This window comes from Panicum virgatum, chromosome 8K (assembly GCF_016808335.1).
Source record: "Panicum virgatum strain AP13 chromosome 8K, P.virgatum_v5, whole genome shotgun sequence".
In the NCBI taxonomy this organism is placed as follows: Eukaryota; Viridiplantae; Streptophyta; class Magnoliopsida; order Poales; family Poaceae; genus Panicum; species Panicum virgatum.
In genome coordinates, this window is record NC_053143.1 from 38508354 (window position 1) to 38529372 (window position 21019).

Below are 21019 nucleotides of genomic sequence, written 5' to 3' on the forward strand. Positions count from 1 at the left end.
CATAAACATATAAAGAAGAAGAAAGCTAAGGAAGATGGGACCACAACAAGGAAGAAGAGGTAGCAAGATCAGGTGGAGGAGAAAAAACCACCTGTCACCCCAGTTGCTTTCAAAAAGCAGTCGTGTTTCTTCAAGTACCTATCATACTGGAAGGAATTAGATACGCCCCATGCCGTCGACTGCATGCACCTTTTGAAGAATGTCTTCAAAAGCACGGCCGGGGTCCTACTAGACATCAAGACTAAGACAAAGAATGGTCTGAAGTCACATCTAGATCTTGAAAACCAAAACATCAGGACCGAACTTCATCCGACCCTAGCGGTGCAGAGCGGGAAAGTGGATCTTCTATGCATGAGCTACAACCTCATGACAGATGAGAAGAGGGCCATGTACCAATGGCTTAGGACTGTGAAGGTGCTGACCAGTTTCTCTTCCAACATCAAGAGTCTGGTCTCGATGAAGGACCTCACACTAACTAGCTTCAATGCACATGACTGCGACATCATGCTCACGGTGTTCCTCCAAATTGTGATTAGGGCTATCAGTCCAGAGTACGTGAACATGGTCATCACACGCCTCAATTACTTCTTCAACTGGATCACACAAATGGTTATCTATGAAGCTGAGTTGCCAGGCATGAAACAATTCATCGCAAGGACTCTTTGCCAGCACGAGATGTGCTTCCCACCATCTTTCTTCGATATTATTTACATGGTTGATCAGATGCAGGACTTTGGGCCTGTATACCTACTGTAACACCCCTGTGTTAATCGTGGTGCTAATCATGTGCTTAACCCGCTAATCATAGACTTAAGCTTGTCATTAGCGCTAATCAAGTTGCATAGTGAACATCAAATTAGCTAAGTTCGACCATGTTTTTCTCTCTGATCCGGGTCTCAAATCAACTTTTGCTGAAAACAAAAGTTGTAGATCTTTTCTTTCTCTACAACTTTTATTTTGGCCAAATTTCAAGTTCCTATATGAAATTTTGAGTTTTATTGGGTCAAATCGAGTCAAAAATCGGTCAAAACCGATCACTGTTCTTCTTCTTGTGCTGCACTGTGCTCGTACGCGAGCCCATGCCGGCAACCGGCACACCGCCAGTGACCTCCACGCGTCACGCGCGCCAGCGAACCTCGCCCTCTGCGCTGCACCGCCCTTATCCGCTCGCGAGGCCTCATCCATTTCCCCTCCCCTTCTCCTTCCTCGCGCTCGGGTCGAGCCGAGTCTGAGCAGAGCGACCGCCAATGCCGATTCCGGCCGTCACTCGCCGCCCCAGCTCGATTCCTCGCGCCCGACCTCCACCGCCTTGCCCCGCACCCACGCCGCCCCTCCCCGAGCCCGTTCGAGTCGTCCCCCGGCCGAATCGACTCCTGCACCAGCCAGCCGCCATTGTTGGCCACCCGGAGCTCCGCCTCCTCCGTCGATCTCCCCTCTCCGGCCATCCTCCACCGATTCGAGCCCGTGGTGAGCTTCCCCGCAAGCCCCTCATGCTCCCCGGCTCCTTTCCCCTTCGATTCCGGTGCCACCGCCGGCGGAACGTCGCCGCGCTGCCTCCGCCACTCACCCGCCACGGGCTGCTCCTGCGTAGGCCCGCGCGCCACCGCCGTGCGCCCCGGGGCCGCTAGGCTCCCTTGGCCGCGGGCCTGCCCGGCCCCTTTGCCGACCGGCCTCGCCGCCGGCGGGGACGCTGTGCCAGCCATGGCTGGCCATGGCGCGCGTGAGCGAGCAGGGGGCTGGGCTGGGCCTCTCACTGACCAGTGGGGCCCAACTGCCAGCCCCTGTTTAGGTTTTGTTTTTTTTTCAAAATCATTTATTTCGGCTGAAACTTTGTAAATGCATAACAAATCATAGAAAAATGATAAAAATGCAAACTAAATTTTGGGATTTTTCTTAAATCAAGATCTTCAAAGGAAAAATACTCATGCTTGTGAAATGCTAGTTTAGACCATGCTAAATTTTAGTGTGTGTGTGTGTGTAAGCTAGTTTAATTTGTCCCTGCTGTTTTGGTGCTCTAAAAATTATGAATTTTATGTAGTAGCTTACTCTTCACTTGTGTTGTTCACTGAAAAATTTTCAGGTGCATAATCTATGTGCATATTTGTGGATCTATTATTGTTTGATTTCTATCCTAGGGCTAAAATAAATGTTTTCGGTCACCGATAAATGTTGGTGAATTTTTTGTTGCTTGACTTATCAGTAGCTTGGCATGCTGGTAAATTTTTATTACTAGGTTTGCTTGCAAATTGTGTTTTCGCATTTATTTAGTTCCTAGCTATAGTCCTTTTCCTTTATTCTTGTGGCTAGTTAATTCCTTTGCACATGTATAATCTCATTAAGGCATGTTCTAGAGTCAGTCCTAAGTAAGTTTAATAGCTTTCCTTTAAAGGAGACACTTTACGCTAAACTAGATTGGAAACTAAACTTACCTAGCAGCACCAACCCATTTCCGTTATCGCTTGGTTTTCCTTGTTGTTCGTTAAATGATTGCCAGTCATATCTTCTTTTAATCACATTGCATTGCATCGTAAATGCCTTGCATCGTTTTAACTATTGCATGGCATCCTTTTTCATACGTGTAGATGCCGCGAACGAAGCCGTCTACGAGCTAGTTGCTGAGCCGGTCCAGGAGCCGCAAGCAGGAGAGCAGCAGGAGGAAGCCGTTGAGCACACTCTAGAAGAAGTCACTAACCCCGCTGACCTGCAAGGCAAGCCCCGGAGCATAACCCTAATTTCAGTATTCAATGTTTATTTAAGTATTTGTGCATTTACGTTCTAGGAGTTGTATGGAACCCTAGTATGCATGTTCTCCCTAGGTACTTGAGGGTCTATACTAGTATACAAGGTCATTAGAAATGCTCTGCTAAGTGGAATATCGGTAGAAGTCGACTGATTCTTGTCACTCGCGAGATTTAAGATCTTGTTTCTTATGGCAAGTTTCTTGGAAATGAATCAATAAGGAAAGAGAAATGGAGACCGGGCGGAGATGAGTTGGTTCCGGATATGAAATTGATGGAAAGTAAGTCTCCGCCTGTGTCGATTGAGGACCGTACCGTTGTTGGCGTTGTTGATCGAGGATTGAACAGTACTAACCACATGCCGGAAGTAGGAGGTAGTCGAAATCGGTAAGCTAATTACCTGATTTGCAATGATACTTTGAATCGCGACCCGCTACTCTGGGAGTGGAATGATGGCGGGTGTTGGATGGTATGTCGCCTCCAAGTTCTCTGGGAGTTTGCCATGAGGGACCCTTCACCCGGGTTTTGGCAGGTGTGATTCAGATGTCGGGGTGATGATGGGAACAGTTGATGTGTGTGGGCCGACGGAGTTTGCATGTGTCGTGTGAGTTAGGTCCACCTTGCAAGGTTAAATCGGATCGATTCGCCGTGACTCGCGGATATGAGAGCCTTGGTCACTGTGTCACATCGTAGTAAAGAAGTGGAATGAGAACGGAATGGAAGTGTTGGTTTGTGTTTCATTGAAGGATAATCTGATCCACCATGTGTGCTCTAGATGCTTAAGCTAATTTAGTTAATACTCAATATAATAAACTTGAGCTAAAATGTTGAAAGTAAGGATCCACTGCTAGCAGCCTTTCAGCAAAAGAACTCCAGAGCTAAAAAGCTTTGCATGTCCAGATAATGGGCTAAGTATACCCATAGTCGGGTAAGCCTTGCTGAGTATTAGTATACTCAGGGTTGTTATTGTAACCCATCTGAGCAGGTTGTGTCCCCGCTGACTTCGAGGAGGTCTGTGTGTCTTGGATTGGACAACCACTTCCTCCTAGGTGGACCGTCGAGTGGGCCCCGGCTTCCCCCGTGAAGCTCGGGCTGGGTGGCATCACATTGGTGGGCAGGATGTGGAGCTCACCTTTATCCTCGTTGGTAGCTATCGTATTGTATTTTGAACTCTGTTTTAACTTCTGCTGTGATTAAACTCTGTAGTTTGTATTCAAAACTTTTATGTAAAACTCGTGTTGTAAATTAATTTGAGAATCTCTGTATGCTTGTATCACCTGTCCTCGTCTTTATGCGAGACTTCTAGTGCAAATATGATCCTGGAGTATAGTAGTTTAATTGGGAATTACCCGACGGACTGCCGGATTATACCGTTTTAAGTGCTTGGTAACTTGATTATTCATTAAAATGATAGTTAGCGCACTTAAGCCGGTTTAATTTGGGCGGATCTGCTATAGCTGGCATCAGAGCTCTAAATTGCGCTAGGGGTGATTACTTGCGTGCTTAATTAGGTTAAGTAACTCTTACCTTGCAAAGATTTTGGGTTTTTTCGAAAAGTTGAAGCTAGATGCGCTAAGGAATAGGATAGATAGTTCGTATGCCCTAAATATGTTACATGAGTTAGGTGGCATCTAAGTATCTATTTTATTCCAGCACTTTCAGCATTTACTTTTTGTTAAACCTTACTTTCTTGCACAACTGGTCTTTAATATCTGGTAACGACGCACCTACGCTAAGGTAAGCAAGGTAAGCATTCTTGGTAGTCCTTTACAATAGCGCATGTGTTTCATATGTGCGTAGGTCCCGTATGATGAGCATACGAGGAGGTGATAAGGCTCAATTCAAATGAGCCTGTCGCTATCTGCCGTCTGATATGGAGTGCGGATTTCCTACTATGTGATTGTAATCACGGCCATCTCATAAGTCAATGTTACGAGATGTAGACCTGTCATGCGGTTGGCCATGACCGTGACCCTTGGGACATGTCTACCCTTGGATGTCCCGTAAGGCGAGTGTACGGGAAGTGAATACGTTATTATGACGTATGCAGCGCTGCCCATTCAGCGTCGAACGTTTGGGTGCCATCTCTATAGTGGATGGTAATGTATGTGTGAATATGTGGGAAACTGCATATGCGTTATCCGTGTGGCGTAGGACACACGGGGGCCGTTCGTGAGTGCTGGCACGAAGGGTCCAGAAGTGGTTATTATACTCTGTGTTCTTTTGCAGGTAACTAACCGCGTTAAGTACGTTATGAAATCCTTGATCGTAGGAACGACTAGTATATATATAGGGAGAGTACGTATTTGTGCCAATAGTCGTCCTCGTATACCATATTTTGGTAATTATTTTGTGTGAGAAACGATAGAACGTGCATGCATCTTGCATATCCGAGTTGGTTGATGGCCTTGTTTGTTTATGGTTGTGCTTCATAAAAAAATATTTGATCGCCATGTTTTTACTGTTGCGTTTCTTGAAAAATTTATTTATGTTGCGTTGCTAAATTTCAATCTGTTCTCTTTTTAAAACTGTGGCTTATGTTAGCGCTATGTGTCCTTACATATGTCTAACTTCACGCACGTGATCGTGGACGCTGAGGGTTGGGCACACTCCAATGCCCTCCACACCGGCCACTTTCCTCGTCTGCTGTGGCAGATGCTCCGGGCGTTTGACTACACTGAGCCCCCATAGTACTCAGGACATGAGTCTAGCTTGCTGGGCACCGAGCGCTGTCAGATGATAGTGAAGATTCCTGCATGCCCCACTCGCTTGGATTGGGACTCGTGGCAGCTCACCGTCTATGGTAGGAAACTCACAGACTCTTGGGAGATCGCTGCTAGGAAAGCCATTGAGGAGTTCTCTGAGATGCATAGTGCGGAGGTTATGGATACTCCCTACAGTGTTATTCCTCTGAAGGATGAGACCACTCAGGCTTATGCGGATCGGGTGAACTGCAACTTAAACCACATGATGCCTGACTACAACGACAGGACGGCCCTCTCATTCAGCTACTCCTCAGCTTTGATCAACATGTACGAGCAGCTACACGAGGAAAATGCGATATACAGGAGCAAGGCTCGAGAGGCTCACATCCATGAGCAAAACATGACTGGTGCCCTGAATAAGATCAAGACCTTGAAGGCCAAGTCTAGGGCTAGGAAGATAAGGATTCAGGAGTTACATGAGGAGCTGGAGAACAGGACTCAGATGATGCAGCACCTTGAGGGGCAGCTTCAGCAGGCCCATGAGTTCATTGAGGACGTCCAGGCTCAGGTGCAGGCAGTGGCAGATATGGAGGCCAAGGAATATGAGGAGGATTCAGAAGAAGAGGAAGAAGACCCTGAGGAGATTGAGGGAGTGTCAGGAGTCGAGTCTGGACTTGGGACCCCGTGAGGACGCAACTAGACGGCATCGTTTCTCCCCTTGCAGTGTAGCCTAACTGTAGGATAGTTGGATAGGATGACCAACATAGCGTTTTAGGCTAACCTTGGGTTGAGAAATTCTTTTGTGACTCAGTAGCTTCGAGTCATGTAGGATAACCCCTTAGCTAGTGTTGGTGTTGTTCGGGTCATGTATGAACCCTCTCTAGTGTTAGTGTGTTGCTTGGGTTGTGTATGAACCCTTCCTCTTATGTTAGCTTGTCGTTGCACTAAGGTTATGGTAATGTAACAAACTTCTTGCAGATCAAGCAGCGTGGCTGCTTAATGTAAAGTACCCCTGTTAATGATCTTTTTGGCTATTGTTTTATTTCGTTAATGTCGGTAGTGTGAAACTTCATTTATGTACTGTGCTTTGAATGTCTGCAAATCTGAAATCTTGTTGACAAATGTTTAGTATAGCATACGCTAGATCTGCGGTTCAAATTGAGTAGATGCGGTTTCAACCGAAGCAAGTCATTTTATTTCCCTTGGTGAACCATATCGCGAGGGAAATGATTCATGCCGTGTGTTCATATTAGATATGCACATTCTTTATTTGCATGAATTAGTCCTGATAGCGGAATGACTAACCAAGGGGTGGTTATTTTGTAGATGGGCGATAACCATAGCAATGAGAATCATGGAGCACAGCCACAACCACCTCCCTCTTTGGCCCAGGCTGTTGCGGCTCTTATTGCCGACCACAATGAGCAGACTGAGTTGATAAGGCAACTGGTGCAAGCCATTGCCGGCAGAGGCCGACAAGCTCCCCCACCACCAGCAGCAGAAACTGACTATGTCGGTTTTCTGGCCACCCAACCACCTTTGTTCCACAAGGCAGATGATCCCCTTGAGGCAGATGCTTGGATTCACACCATTGAGGAAAAGTTTAGCATTCTCAATTGCACAGAAATGGACAAAGCTTCCTTTGCAGCGCAACAGCTAAGAGGCCCTGCAAAGATATGGTGGGTTAACCACAAGGCTCTACTTCCCATTGGTACGCGTCTCTCTTGGAATGAATTTGTGGCAGCTTTCAGAGCCCATCACATCCCTACTAGCTTGATGAGGAGAAAGATGGCAGAATTCCTAGCGCTGAAGCAGGGAAATAACACGGTCCTTCAATATGCCCAAACTTTCAATCAGTTGTCCCAGTATGGTGGGTTCCATGTGGATACTGATGAGAAGAAACAGGATTGCTTCAGGAGGGGACTCAACACAAAGCTTCAGGATAAGCTAGCTCTCACTACTTGTGACAACTTTATTGAGCTAGTTAATAAGACCATCACCTAGGAAGATGACACGCTAGCACACAAAGCTGACAAGAAAAGGAAGACACCGGTGGGATCCTCTAGCAATGCACCCCAGAGGTACAAACTGGTTCAGACGGGAACTCAGCAGACTTCAAACCGTCCTCCACAGCAGGGTCGTTGGGTCGCTAGACCACCACAGAACAGCAACAGTGGGCCCCACGTCTCCCGACACAGCAGCAGAGGCCTCTAGTGCTACAAGTTCCACGCCCCAACAACTACCCTTGTTACAATTGTGGTAAACTGAGGCACTTCGCACGTGATTGCCGTATGCCACCTCGGCAGGATTACTATAAGACTCCTGCGCCGTGTCAAGGTTCCAGCCAGAAGGATCAGAAGAAGAAGATTGCACCAGCCAAGACAGGTCGTGTGAACTACACCACCCTAGAAGACGTTCCTGAGGGCACTCAAGTAATGGCGGGTATGTTCTCTGTTAACCACTGCCCCGCTATTGTGTTATTTGATTCTGGAGCATCTCACACATTCATCAATCAAGCATGCGTAGCACGACTCAACTTGCAAGTAATTCAAATGAAAATACCTTATGTCATTCGTGCACCGGGTGCACAACTGCACACCCATCGAATAATTCCGAGTGTGTCCCTTGATTTCGGTCGATTTTTTTTTCAAACCAAGCCCATTGTCCTTCCAAGCCAAGGAATAGATGTCCTACTTGGAATGAATTGGATGAAAGAACAATGTGCCATCATCAATACTTCTTCTCGTATCATTCAACTTAATTCTCCCACATATGGTCCTATGGATATTCATCTCTCTCAGCATGAGATTCCAATAAATGCCATATACCATCTTCAAGGAAAGGCCTTGGAAGAAATACCTGTGGTTTGTGAATACCCCGATGTGTTTTCGGAAGAATTACCGGGCATGCCTCCAGATTGGGATGTGGAATTTGTCATTGAGTTACAGCCTGACATAGCACCCATATCTCGAAGGCCATATAGAATGACTTCGAGTGAGTTAGACATGATAAAGGTTTCATTCGACCAAGCACCTCACCTTGGGGATGCCCGGCTCTATTCGTAAAGAAGGACCAAGGGTTAAGGTTGTGTGTGGATTATCGACCTCTGAATGCAGTCACCATCAAAAATAAATACCCAATTCCTCGTATTGATCTTCTCGTTGACCAGTTAGCTAGAGCTAAGGTATTTTCGAAAATAGATCTTCGATCTGGCTATCATCAAATAAAAATCAGACTGGCAGATATACCAAAAACAACCTTCTCCACCCATTATGGTCTTTACGAGTATTTGGTGATGTCTTTCGGATTAACCAATGCTCCCGCTTACTTCATGTACCTCATGAATTCAGTATTCATGCCGAAGTTAGATAAGTTCATCGTGGTATTCGTTGATGATATCTTAATCTACTCCAAGAATGAGGAAGAACATGCTCATCATCTTCACATAGTTCTTCATCGTCTTAGGGAACATTAGCTTTATGGCAAATTCAGTAAGTGTGACTTTTGGCTGAAGAAAGTTCCATTTCTCGGTCATTTCATATCTGCTGAGGGTATCTCTGTGGATCCGAGTAAAGTACAGGATGTACTTGATTGGGAGGCCCCAACTTCAGTTCCTGAAATTCACAGTTTTCTGGGTTTAGCTGGTTATTATCGTAGGTTCATTCCAGAATTCTCCAAAATTGCGAAGCCGATGACTGAGCTTCTTAAGAAGGGTGTAAAATTCTATTGGAGTAATCAATGTGAATAAGCGTTCCAAAAATTGAAAACGCTCCTTACTTCGGCACCGATCTTGGCCCAGCCTGACACTACAAAACCTTTCGATGTCTACTGTGATGCCTCAGGCACAGGACTTGGCTGTGTTCTGATGCAAGAGAACCGAGTGATTGCTTATGTTTCTCGATCACTCAAGCATCATGAAGAGAACTACCCAACCCATGATCTTGAATTAGCAGCTATAGTCCATGCTCTGAAGATCTGGCGACACTATCTTCTAGGTATATTGTGCAACATCTATACCGATCACAAGAGTCTCAAATATCTTTTCACTCAATCTGATTTGAACATGCGTCAAAGGAGAAGGCTTGAGTTGATTAAAGATTATGAGCTCGAAGTGCATTATCATCCGGGCAAGGCAAATGTAGTTGCAGATGCGCTAAATCGCAAAGCTCACTGTCATTGCATCTCAGCTATACCATTAAACGAGTATCTTTGCTTTGAAATGGAAAAGCTGAATTTAAGCATTGTACCACATGGCACATTGGCTCATCTAGAGCTTACTCCTACCCTACGTGACCTAATCATCGCGGCACAAAATAAAGATAAAGGGATGAAGGAAACTCAGAGAAGGATATCAGAGGGAGATCCCAAAGTAAGTTGTTTCCACCAAGATAGTGAGAATGTGTTATGGTTCAAAAACCGAGTAGTGGTGCCTAAGGATTTTGAACTCAGAAAGCAAATCCTTGATGAAGCCCATACTTCTCAACTATCGATCCATCCAGGTAGCAATAAAATGTATCAAGATCTAAAACAACGATTTTGGTGGACGAGGATGAAACGAGAAATTGCCAAGTATGTGTCCGAATGTGACATCTGTCGAAGAGTTAAAGCCAGTCATTTCAGGCTAGCTGGAACTCTTCAACCCTTGAATATTCCTGAATGGAAATGGGAAGATATCAGCATGGATTTCATCGTCGGTTTACCTCGAACTCAAAAGGGTTACGACTCTATTTGGGTCGTGGTGGATAGACTGACCAATTTAGCATATTTCCTTCCAGTCAAAACTCTATATCCAGCAAAGAAGTATGCCGAGTTGTACATGGATCTCATACTATGTTTACATGGTGTGCCTAAGACCATCATATCAGATCGAGGGACCCAGTTCGTTGCTCGCTTCTGGGAGCAACTACATGCTAGCTTGGGAACCCATCTTATTCGCAGCTCTGCATACCATCCTCAAACTGATGGCCAAACGAAGAGGATAAATCAAATTTTAGAGGATATGCTCCGTGCCTGTGTCTTAGCCTATCCACATAAATGGGATGAATGCTTGCCATTAGCTGAATTCTCTTATAACAATAGTTATCAAGAAAGCATCAAAATGGCACCATTTGAAGTACTATACGGTCATCGATGCCGTACACCTCTAAATTGGTCGGAATCCGGGGAAAAAACTATCTTTGGGCCCAACATGGTTCAAGAGGTCGAGCAATAAGTCTGTCTTATCCAAGAGAACTTGAAGATCGCGCAGTCTCGGCAGAAGAGCTACGCTGATAGAAGGCGTAGGCCACTGGTCTTTGAAGTTGGTGACCATGTCTACTTAAGAGTATCACCTTGGAAAGGCGTGCAAAGGTTTGGAGTAAGAGGAAAATTAGCTCCCCTCTACATTGGTCCATATCCAATTGTGGAAAGATGCGGTCCTGTAGCTTAACGATTGGATCTCCCAGCAAATCTCTCTGTAATTCATAACATTTTTCATGTATCACAACTCAAGAAGTGTCTTAGAGTTCCGACTGAAGTTGTTGAAATTGACCCGATTCAATTAGAGTCTGATCTCACTTATCCTGAGCATCCTATCAAGATTATTGATCGCAAGGATCGAGTTACTCGCCGCACAACCAACCGATTCTACAAAGTTCAATGGAGTAATCACTCCAAAGATGAAGCTACTTGGGGGCAAGAGGAATTTCTGATATTCAAGTATCCGGACTTTTTAAACACTCATCTAGGTACTTCACCTTTGAACCTTCTCGCCTTATACTTTCTATCGTGCGTGAATCTCGGGACAAGATTCTTTTAAGGGGGAAGGGCTGTAACACCCATGTGTTAATCGTGGTGCTAATCATGTGCTTAACCCGCTAATCATGGACTTAAGCTTGTCATTAGCGCTAATCAAGTTGCATAGTGAACATCAAATTAGCTGAGTTCGACCATGTTTTTCTCTCTGATCTGGGTCTCAAATCAACTTTCGTCCAAAACAAAAGTTGTAGATCTTTTCTTCCTCTACAACTTTTATTTTGGCCAAATTTCAAGTTCCTATATGAAATTTTGAGTTTTATCGGGTCAAATCGAGTCAAAAATCGGTCAAAATCGATCACTGTTCTTCTTCCTGTGCTGCACTGTGCTCGTACGGGAGCCCATGCTGGCGACCGGCACACCGCCGGTGACCTCCACGTGTCACGCGCGCCGGCGAACCTCGCCCTCCGCACTACGCCGTCCTTATCCGCTCGTGAGGCCTCATCCATTTCCCCTCCCCTTCTCCTTCCTCGCGCTCGGGTCGAGCCGAGTCTGAGCAGAGCGACCGCCGGCGCCAATTTTGGCCGTCCCTCGCCACCCCAGCTCGATTCCTCGCGCCCCGACCTCCCTCGCCTTGCTAAAAAGCTTTGCATGTCTAGATAATGGGCTAAGTATACCCATAGTCGGGTAAGCCTTGCTGAGTATTAGTATACTCAGGGTTGTTGTTGTAACCCATTTGAGCAGGTTGTGTCCCCGCTGACTTCGAGGAGGTCTGTGCGTCCTGGATTGGACAACCACTTCCTCCTGGGTGGACCGTCGAGTGGGCCCCGGCTTCCCCGTGAAGCTCGGGCTGGGTGGCATCTCATTGGTGGGCAGGATGTGGAGCTCACCTTTATCCTCGTTGGTAGCTATCGTATTGTATTTTGAACTCTGTTTTAACTTCCGCTGTGATTGAACTCTGTAGTTTGTATTCAAAACTTTTATGTAAAACTCGTGTTGTAAATTAATTTAAGAATCTATGTATGCTTGTATCACCTGTGCTCGTCTTCGTGTGAGACTTCTAGTGCAAATGTGATCCTGGAGTACATTAGTTTAATCGGGAATTACCCGATGGACTGCCGGATTACACCGTTTTAAGTGCGTGGTAACTTGATTATTCATTAAAATGATAGTTAGCGCACTTAAGCCGGTTTAATTTGGGCAGATCTGCTACATCTACACCAGATGTGGAGGTACGAGAGGTTCACGCCGACCCAGAACAGATATGTCCATAACCGTGCTTGCCCAGAGGGTTCTATGATCCAGGCATACACAACGGAGGAGGCCATTAACTGCTGCACCAAACACATCTGGGACGGAAATGCGATTTGGTTGCCCGTCCATCCGGACGAAGGCAGAACCTCATGAATGGGGTGAATGGGGAGGAAACCGGGCTCCGATGTACAAGACGAAATGGTGTAAGAAGCTCATCACAACGCCCTTAACAAGTTAGTAGTCATGGAGAAGTGGGTTGAAAAGCACCTGGAAGAGATCCGCCATGGTCGTGATGGATGCACATAGGCATGGGTACAGAGACAACACAAAATCAATTTACAATACTATTGAATAATGAGATAATTTTAAAAGGGACACCAACAATTGCTAGTGATTTACAAATAACCCTTGCAAAACACATTTCTAAATCTTTTGGAGTGATCTGACCTCTATTAGTGATTAGATACCACAGGAAACATGCCCATCTAAAAGCGATAACAGTACCTAATCATCTCGGTGAATATCGTAATGGAATGAAGCCAATGGTCCCTAGCATGTTTCCTAAGAGAGAATAAACAATGAAGATAGAGAGTTGGGAAAACAAATGTGTATCCTTTGAAGTTATATATACATAATATACATACATATGTACATGCATACACATGTTCTACTATAATGGTATTATAATAATACATTAAAACTATATGCTTGAATATTGACACAGTTTGAGGGATGGATATTTTACATGCTTGATGGTCATTAAGAAAGTTTTACTTACACTAAAATCTATGAACTTAATTTCAAAAAGTAGTGTTGTGGGAACTTACAAATTTGTTTCCATAGTAGAGATGTCCGTAGAAGGTTTCCATGTCACCAATGGAAAGTCATTGGGTGCAGCTTCAATCTTGTATTTATCCTTATTGTTAATGATGTCTTCAAGTCGTAAGTTGATCTCTGCAATCTTTCTTGACAGATTGTGTCGAATGCTTATTTGCGTAGTGAATCCAGCGAAAAAGCGAACAATGGACTGGCTCCAACTTGGATACCTTCAAATGAGAGAAAAACTTATTCAATCAAAATTATGCAGAAATTTTGGAAGCTAGCAATAAGTGAGGTCACTGGCCAAAGAGGGGCATTCTGCCAGTACCTTTATTAGTGCCAAACTATTTGTTTTCAAAAGAGGTTGCTGTGAGATCATGTGATGAAAATTTGATTTGAAACGAAATTGACATTGCAAAATGATTGGAGTTATGGTATTGGTAATGTGCATGTGTTTCTTATATATGCATGTGGTATGGTGATTTGGTATTGTTGCATGGTATGCTCCTGTGAGGTGCTATGCGGGAATTGTGTCAAGTCTGTGTAAGGAAAATGACACCTAGCTAAGCTAGGGCCATTAATTATTTTGATGGATTAAGTGACAACATGATCTATTGAAATAATGTTGTGTGCTAGTATTCAAGGTTTTATTTCTAGGATGCAAGAATGGACTAGGGCGAGGCGACGGTATGATCAACACCTTACGCAAAAAAACAAAAAGAGAGAGAGATGCTTTGAAGACCCTAAAGAGCAAACAAGAAGTCCAAGACATCAAGTGGAAGAAGTATTGATGAAAAGACACGACAAAACCGAGCTCAGTGGGCATCAGAGAGTGCACCACCAGAGCTCTCCAGTCAAGGCTTCCAGTTAATTTTTTTCACAGCTTGGAGAAAAATGTCTCAAAATTTCTTTGGTCTTCTATGAACACAAAATTTTGATACAATATTAAAATTTTGTTTAGCAACTATGTGTGGTGTAGATTAGCACTAGTAAAAAAGATCTCTATAGTGCTGCTACCCCTGGATTTTATCCTTCGATTCTTTGTCACTTGAAATTTTGCATGGAAATAGAACATGACATGACCCAAGCTGTGCAAATTTCCAAAATTTTGAAAGCTTATAGATTGGCACTTGACTCACAGTCATCTAGATATTATTTTTATCTGATTAATATAAATAAATGAGATCCAAATAGACGTGTCATTATTATTCACTGTTACGCGTCACGTCAGTCCCCGATGGCGAGAAGCGGCACCACAGAAATTGAGTTGGAAATTTATTATGAGAATATGGAGGTTAGTAGACTTTGTCGGAGAGTACAATGATTGATGTCTTTTTTTTTGCGAATAGTACAATGATTGATGTCACGAGGATGAATGTTGTGATGGAAAATTTTCTTTCGATTCTGCTCCCTCCGTCTAAAAAATCGTTTTCGCTTCCCCAGAAATAGCTTTGATTAATTTTATATAAAAATATTAATATTTATGATACATAATTAATATCTTTAGATAGATCATTGAATCTATTTTTAAATTTAGAGATATTGCAAGTATTTTCTACGTATCTAGTTAAATTTGTGACACAAAAACCAAAATTGACTTTTTTGACGGAGGGAGTATGTTATCTATTATATTAATAAGAGAATATTAAAAGAAGCCACCACGTTCGCCGAGAGGATGTATAAATTCTCACGTTAATCTAAAAAAGAGAAGGATTTGAACCGTCGGATTTTATGAAGATCCGACGGTTTAAAGTAACGAAAAGAGTCCATACCAATTTAATTAAGATGCAACCGTGTAAATTAATGTAGAGCCCATGTCCAACTAAAACTATGTTACATGGTTGAGTCTAGAGTCCCTATTGCATTAGAATCTGGCTTGGCTTCTGCATACTTATAATGTTCCATATTCTATAAAGTGTACGCATATGTACTTGACTGGAATCGGTTAATAAATAAAATTTAGGATTTGGACAAGAAAAATAATCCAGCCAAGTAAATAAATAGATGGCTAACTAGCAGGTTCCACATAGCAACAAAACCAACGAGATCTATGAGCTTTTTTCACGCCTTGACCTTTGCGCCAGTTGTTTTGACTATTTTCTCCCCGGACGCTCCACTTGCTAGGACTTCAAATCGCATTCTTTGTAAACATGTATTAACAATCCAGATTACCACTACAACTCATCATTTTCCATCAAGTTCAGGTATTATCCCATGCCACCTCTTCATCATGTTCTAACGCATTATCTCTTTGCAAACCTTTTATAGGTATTAACAATGGGAACATATCAGGTGCAAACCATCCTCTTCGTGCAAACCGTGCAAACTTCAATCACGAAGAAATTGATTTGTACCTGATATATTCCCATTAACAATATGACATACAAAAAAGATATGACAACTGACAACAATGGGTAGTCATGGAACATTAAAGTCATAAGAATATGAGAATAAATTAATTTTGCAATTGATGAACTTATGAGCTTAGATATGACTCTTGTGGATGAACGGTTTTATTTGCATCATATGTTTTTTACAGGGTGAAACAATTCATGCTACTATTTGAAAATATCTTATTAGAAATGTCAAAGTTTAAGAAGATGCAATATCATCCAGTAAAGAATCTACTAAAAGTAGTTTTTGTTTATAATACAAATGTCAAGGAGTTGCATGAGGATTTAAACAATTTTAGAAAGTAATAGTTCGAGTTTTCCACTTGAGATACACTGTTAGAATGGAAAAAATATAGATAAACATGGAGAAGAGCGCTTCTCCAACCGCCTACAAAGGAAAATGACTCCGGAGCAGGTAGCCGAAAAAGAATAATACTTGAGATTTAAAAGGCCACCACATACCATATCCATTTGATGTAAGCCGGGAGTTAGAAATCCGCATGTTAATTAATGTGAACAAAGAAAGATCTACAATTTTTATTTATTTATTTGGTGAATTAATTGCATCAACACTAGAGAGTTATAAGTACAAACAAAAGTTTAGATTAAAAAGAAGGAAAACAAATCAATTTTGTTATGTTATATAGAGTTGTTAGTAGGTTTAACCACAGTTATTCCAAAAGCAACATTTGGTGTAGCCTTGAAATGAAAAAATAATATTTTAGCGGTGTGTGGATTGGCTAAAATAGGGAAACTTAAATTTATTCCCTAGGTGCTCTAACAGGCTCTAACAACCAACTAAGCATTATCTGAGAAATTAGATTATCAATTGGCTCATATTTAGCCCCTCTTACTTGGCATCCAAATAACAGAGCTAAAGTTTAATTTGAAATCCAAACACCACCTTAATACTTAAGTGTTAAATGAATCCAATAGATGCACCTATGGGTTTATAAATTACTACAATAATTGGTCAAAAATCATAAAATATCTCCATCATTGATCTTAGTGGATCCGTGTCATAATGGATCAATTTTTTTATGATACAAGAGTAAACTAAAAGCATCTCGATCAGGATGGCACACCTATGACGATTACCTTAAGTGCGTAGTATATAAGTGCAGAGTGAATTAGTATTCGTAGAATCATCAAGGTGCAACAAGGGGGAGTCGAGGAGATCCTTTGTGTCCTAATTTCAAGAGCCAGTCTAGAGAAAGATCAGTGGAGCAAATGCAAAAAACTGAATAGAATCGGTGAATGAGCTTGCGGAAGAGGCTTCCTAGCTACGGGAGGGTGCACCAGGAATTGGTACATGTCAATGAAATAATTTTAGAAGTAAATGCTTTTCGTGAAACCATAGAAACAATAAACGAAATAAAAAAGTATGAAACAAATTAAAGATCCATAGTGAATCCAAGAAAACAATAGAATTAAGTGAAATTAGCATCCTAATTTTCATACAATAGTAAAAGTAATCAAATAAGACTATATATCAAATACATAAAAGTAACTCCTAGAGATTTTTAAACAAGTTGAGCAAATCATTACATTTTCATACATATTTTTTATGAGACTATTTTCATAGGTATCAGGAAGAAAAAGAAGTAAACAAATGAATAAATCTAATTCATAATAACTAAATGTTTAGACAAAAAAATGGAACAAAAAAGTATTAAATACAATAATAACAAAAGGGACACTACTAGCGAGCAAATTAAAGGAGGATTGAAAAAATATAACATAACCCGTACTTTTAGTGTTTTGCTCTTAATTTCATAATCCGTCCTAATTGAGGGGATAAGGACTAATCAACCAAGAGAAGAGTTTGTAGAAGCTCCATCAAAATAAGGCATACGCATCTAAACTATGTTTATACATAGATACTCCCTTTTATCATGTACATGTTTTGGGCAATGAAATAAATAAGATGATAAAAAGGTGATATCATAAATTGAGATATTTTGACAAAATAATAACAATGAAATAATGAAATAAAATCATTTGAATATATTTGCTTTTAAGTGAAAAGGATGTCAAATATTATTATGAAATAAGTTAGCTACCCGCGCTATTAGCGCGGGCCACCTTGCTAGTTCATATACATTCTAGAAGCTTATTGCCATCTAGCTTGGAGATTACGACTTCTAAATCATTTAATTTATGATATTAATTCCTTATTATAAATAGATAGTACTATTAATCTAAAAAAAAGATAGTACTACCAACTTTTTATATATATTATGCTAGAAGTCTTCTTCCACACGTAACTTGAATCATGTGGTTCCTCTTTCCTCATCGGAGTGTCACCCCTTTCGCCACCATATATCGACAAAGTCAAAGGAGGCCTAGCAAACCCAGTGGACATCGTCACATCGCCCTTTGTTACCACTCATTAAATGGGCAACCTCCGTCATTATACGTCCAGACTTGACCACGACTCTCACGAGCAGTTGGTCTGAGGGACATGTTTTTTTTTTCCTTCTTTATAATTTTGAATGGGGAGAAATCAACTACTTCTTCCGTCTCTAACTAAATCAGTTCTTAATCAAATATTTTATATATTTAACCAAATTAATAGAAGAAAGTATAAATGTTTATGACAACAAATACATTAGAAATATTTTTTTTGATGTATCTCATAATGTCGCAATACTAATTTGGTTTCTTAAATTTTGACGCTCTTTTGTATAAATATAGTTAAATAAAAAGATTAACTTAAAATAATTTTAAGAATTAACTTATTCAGACATAGAGAGTGTATTCTTTATAGCAGCAATGTGTCAAAAAGAAACATCTTGATTCTTGCCTCTCTGGTCTTTATCACAAAGGGCCACATTGTGGTGCGCAACATCATCACTTTGTTTTTTTTTTGTTTCATTCAAAATGAAATAATCCTTTTCTTCTCTGGTGTGAACCGAGAATTTCTTAATTATCAGAATCAATTTCCATTTTGTCATGATCAAATAATTAACCTGGGGACGAAAAAAATCTGCAAATAGATCTATCATTGAATAATAAAAGTCGGTAATTAACTCCATACCCCTTCAGTTCAGTGTGCTTGTAAACATTATGATATATATAGCACCGGAAAATTTAATATGAAAAATAATAATCCATTATTCTATTGTGGTGCGCTTACTTTTCCATCTATGACTCTGGTTGGCTTACTACGTCTCCTTGATCAGCTTTGAATTTCTTAAATATGAATATGTGAACTTGATTACAATAATCTGAATTTCACCTATAATTTTTTGATCAGGTTTAAGATGGATTATAGGATTCTAATAGCATGTTGATTGAATTATTATAACTAAGTCACAATCATCTAGAGATTATTTTAACTGATTATTAATAGTATAATCCTAATAGACCTGTCATTATCATTCACGGCACATTCTCCCCCACGGTGGTGGTCTGACGAGTCACACGAGCCAGGAGCGGCCCACGGTTTCTATGGCAAGTTGGTGTAACAAGTGTTTATGGAAATTGATTACGAGAACATGAAGGTATGTGGAGTTCGTCGTAGAGTACAATATAATTGATGCCACCATGATGAGTGTTGTCACGGAAATTGACCGCTGCAATAATGCAACATGGGTGGGCACCATGTAGCTTTCAAAATATACCTAGTAGCTTTCAAAATATACCTAGTAGCTTTCAAAATAGTTAATTTTTTTCACAACTTGGTGAAAAAAATGTCTCAAAATTTCTTTGGTCTTCTATGAACAGAAAATTTTGACACAAAATTAAAGTTTTGTTTAGCAACTATGTGTGGTGTAGATTAGCACTAATCAAAAAGATTTTTGTAGCTAGTGCTGCTACCCCTGGATTTTATCCTTCGATTCTTTGTCGTGTATATAGATTCTTTATGTTTAAACTTGAAATTTTGCATGGAAATAGAACATTACATGACCCAGAGCTGTGCAAATTTCCAAAATTTTGAAAGCTTATAGATATTATTTATAAATAATGTTTGGCACTTGACCATGGTCACCTACCCTTGCATTGCTATCCCCCTTTTTTTAGGTGGAGTTTTATTGAATCAAGCAAAGTCTTAACAGAGACTGAATGTCAAAAGAAAGGAAAACACAGCTCCAACCATTTGTAATGGCCAATTGGGCTAATAACTCGTGCAAAGGAAAATAAAGTCAAGCACCAATGATGAATCTATATATTCATCTTATTTCTTAGAGTTCTTTTCTTACTTACAAAGAAAAATGTTTGGTTTATCAGTGCCAGTGTGTACTCCCAGTCCCCCTTCAGTTCCTTACTTCCTTGGCTAGGCCGATCCATCAGCCCGACAGGGAGGGAAGCCAACATGTGGACTAAGAGGTGTGGTCGAGTTTGAAAGTGTGTGTTCATCATGCAAGTTTAAGTTTATAGAGAGTTGACAAAAGCTACAACAATTTTAATACAAAATAGGCTTAAAGTTTTGCATCGTAAGGGGGGTCGTTTGCTTTTCATGGATACAAGAAAACCTTCAAGCTTACTTTGCTGGAAAAGCGAAGCTTAGGGTGTGTAGTGTGTGTGTGTATGTATTCATACCTAGAAAGGTCGACCTTGAGGGAGTAGTCGTCAATGGCGTCCTCAGCGTCAAAGGCAACATCGCGGGTCTGCTTGAGCCACACCCTGATGAGCTCGTCGGAGGTGTCGCGCCGCCGCGGATCGGCGTGCCGCAAGAAGGCCTGCATCCACATGAGCCGGTCCCGGAGGCCGCGGATGTCGTCGTTCACTGCAACTAGAGCCTTGGCCTCGCTCACCGCCATCTCCTGGAGCTTCCCCACCAGCGGACCAACGATGGCCTCCGCCATCCTGGAGCAGCATGCGGGCGCTACCAATCCAGAGAGCTGCTTCTAGTACTTGTGTAACACACACCCTCAACTACCTAACACCAACTTGAGTGGCTGTCCAAAAAAATAAAAATAAAAAGGAACATCAACTTGAGTGTCTTTTCCAAGTACGCCACTGATGCAGCACATGTGCCAGTTCTGTAGTGCAGGTCGTGCTGCAATTATCACCACTCGTGTTTTTCAAAAAAAATTATCAATACTCGAGTGGCCACTGCCCCTGCTCCGGCAGTAGTTGGGCCTGGCGGCTTGACTCGGTGGTCGTCTCCCATGTCCCCACTATCCTTGGGTTATGGTGATCAAAGGAAGTTTCCTGCATTATTGCCATATTGTCTCCGATACCCCACTGTCGTCGCTCTCTCCTCATCTTTCATCACTCTTCACATCCAGGAACGGCTGAGATTGCTGTATTGTTCTTCACACTAGATTACTGTATTGTTCTTCCTCAACATTGGCCAAGGAGGGGTGCCTTATTATAGATGCGAGGAGCAGTTGACCGGAAAGCTTGACTTCTCTTGTTTTGTTTTTTT

At 41.9% G+C, this 21019-nt stretch overlaps 1 protein-coding gene across 4 annotated transcripts in view; it reads right to left on the bottom strand.

Annotated features, from left to right (window-relative positions):
• LOC120644579 (putative disease resistance RPP13-like protein 3) overlaps window positions 1-20811 on the bottom strand; it is a 32023-nt gene extending 11212 nt beyond the window's left edge. Inside the window, exons 1-3 of one of the 4 annotated variants that reach the window (XM_039921229.1) lie at window positions 20188-20811; window positions 13258-13476; window positions 12759-12991 (exon numbers count right to left, since the gene is read on the bottom strand). In XM_039921229.1, coding sequence (XP_039777163.1) covers window positions 12916-12991; window positions 13258-13476; window positions 20188-20453 — 561 coding nt within the window. In that variant the 5' untranslated portion in view covers window positions 20454-20811 and the 3' untranslated portion in view covers window positions 12759-12915. Of the gene's footprint in view, window positions 1-12758; window positions 12992-13257; window positions 13477-20187 lie in introns of those variants that run through there. The other 3 variants (XM_039921225.1, XM_039921227.1, XM_039921226.1) reach the window with 3 other exon arrangements.
• Window positions 20812-21019: the final 208 nt, after the last annotated feature.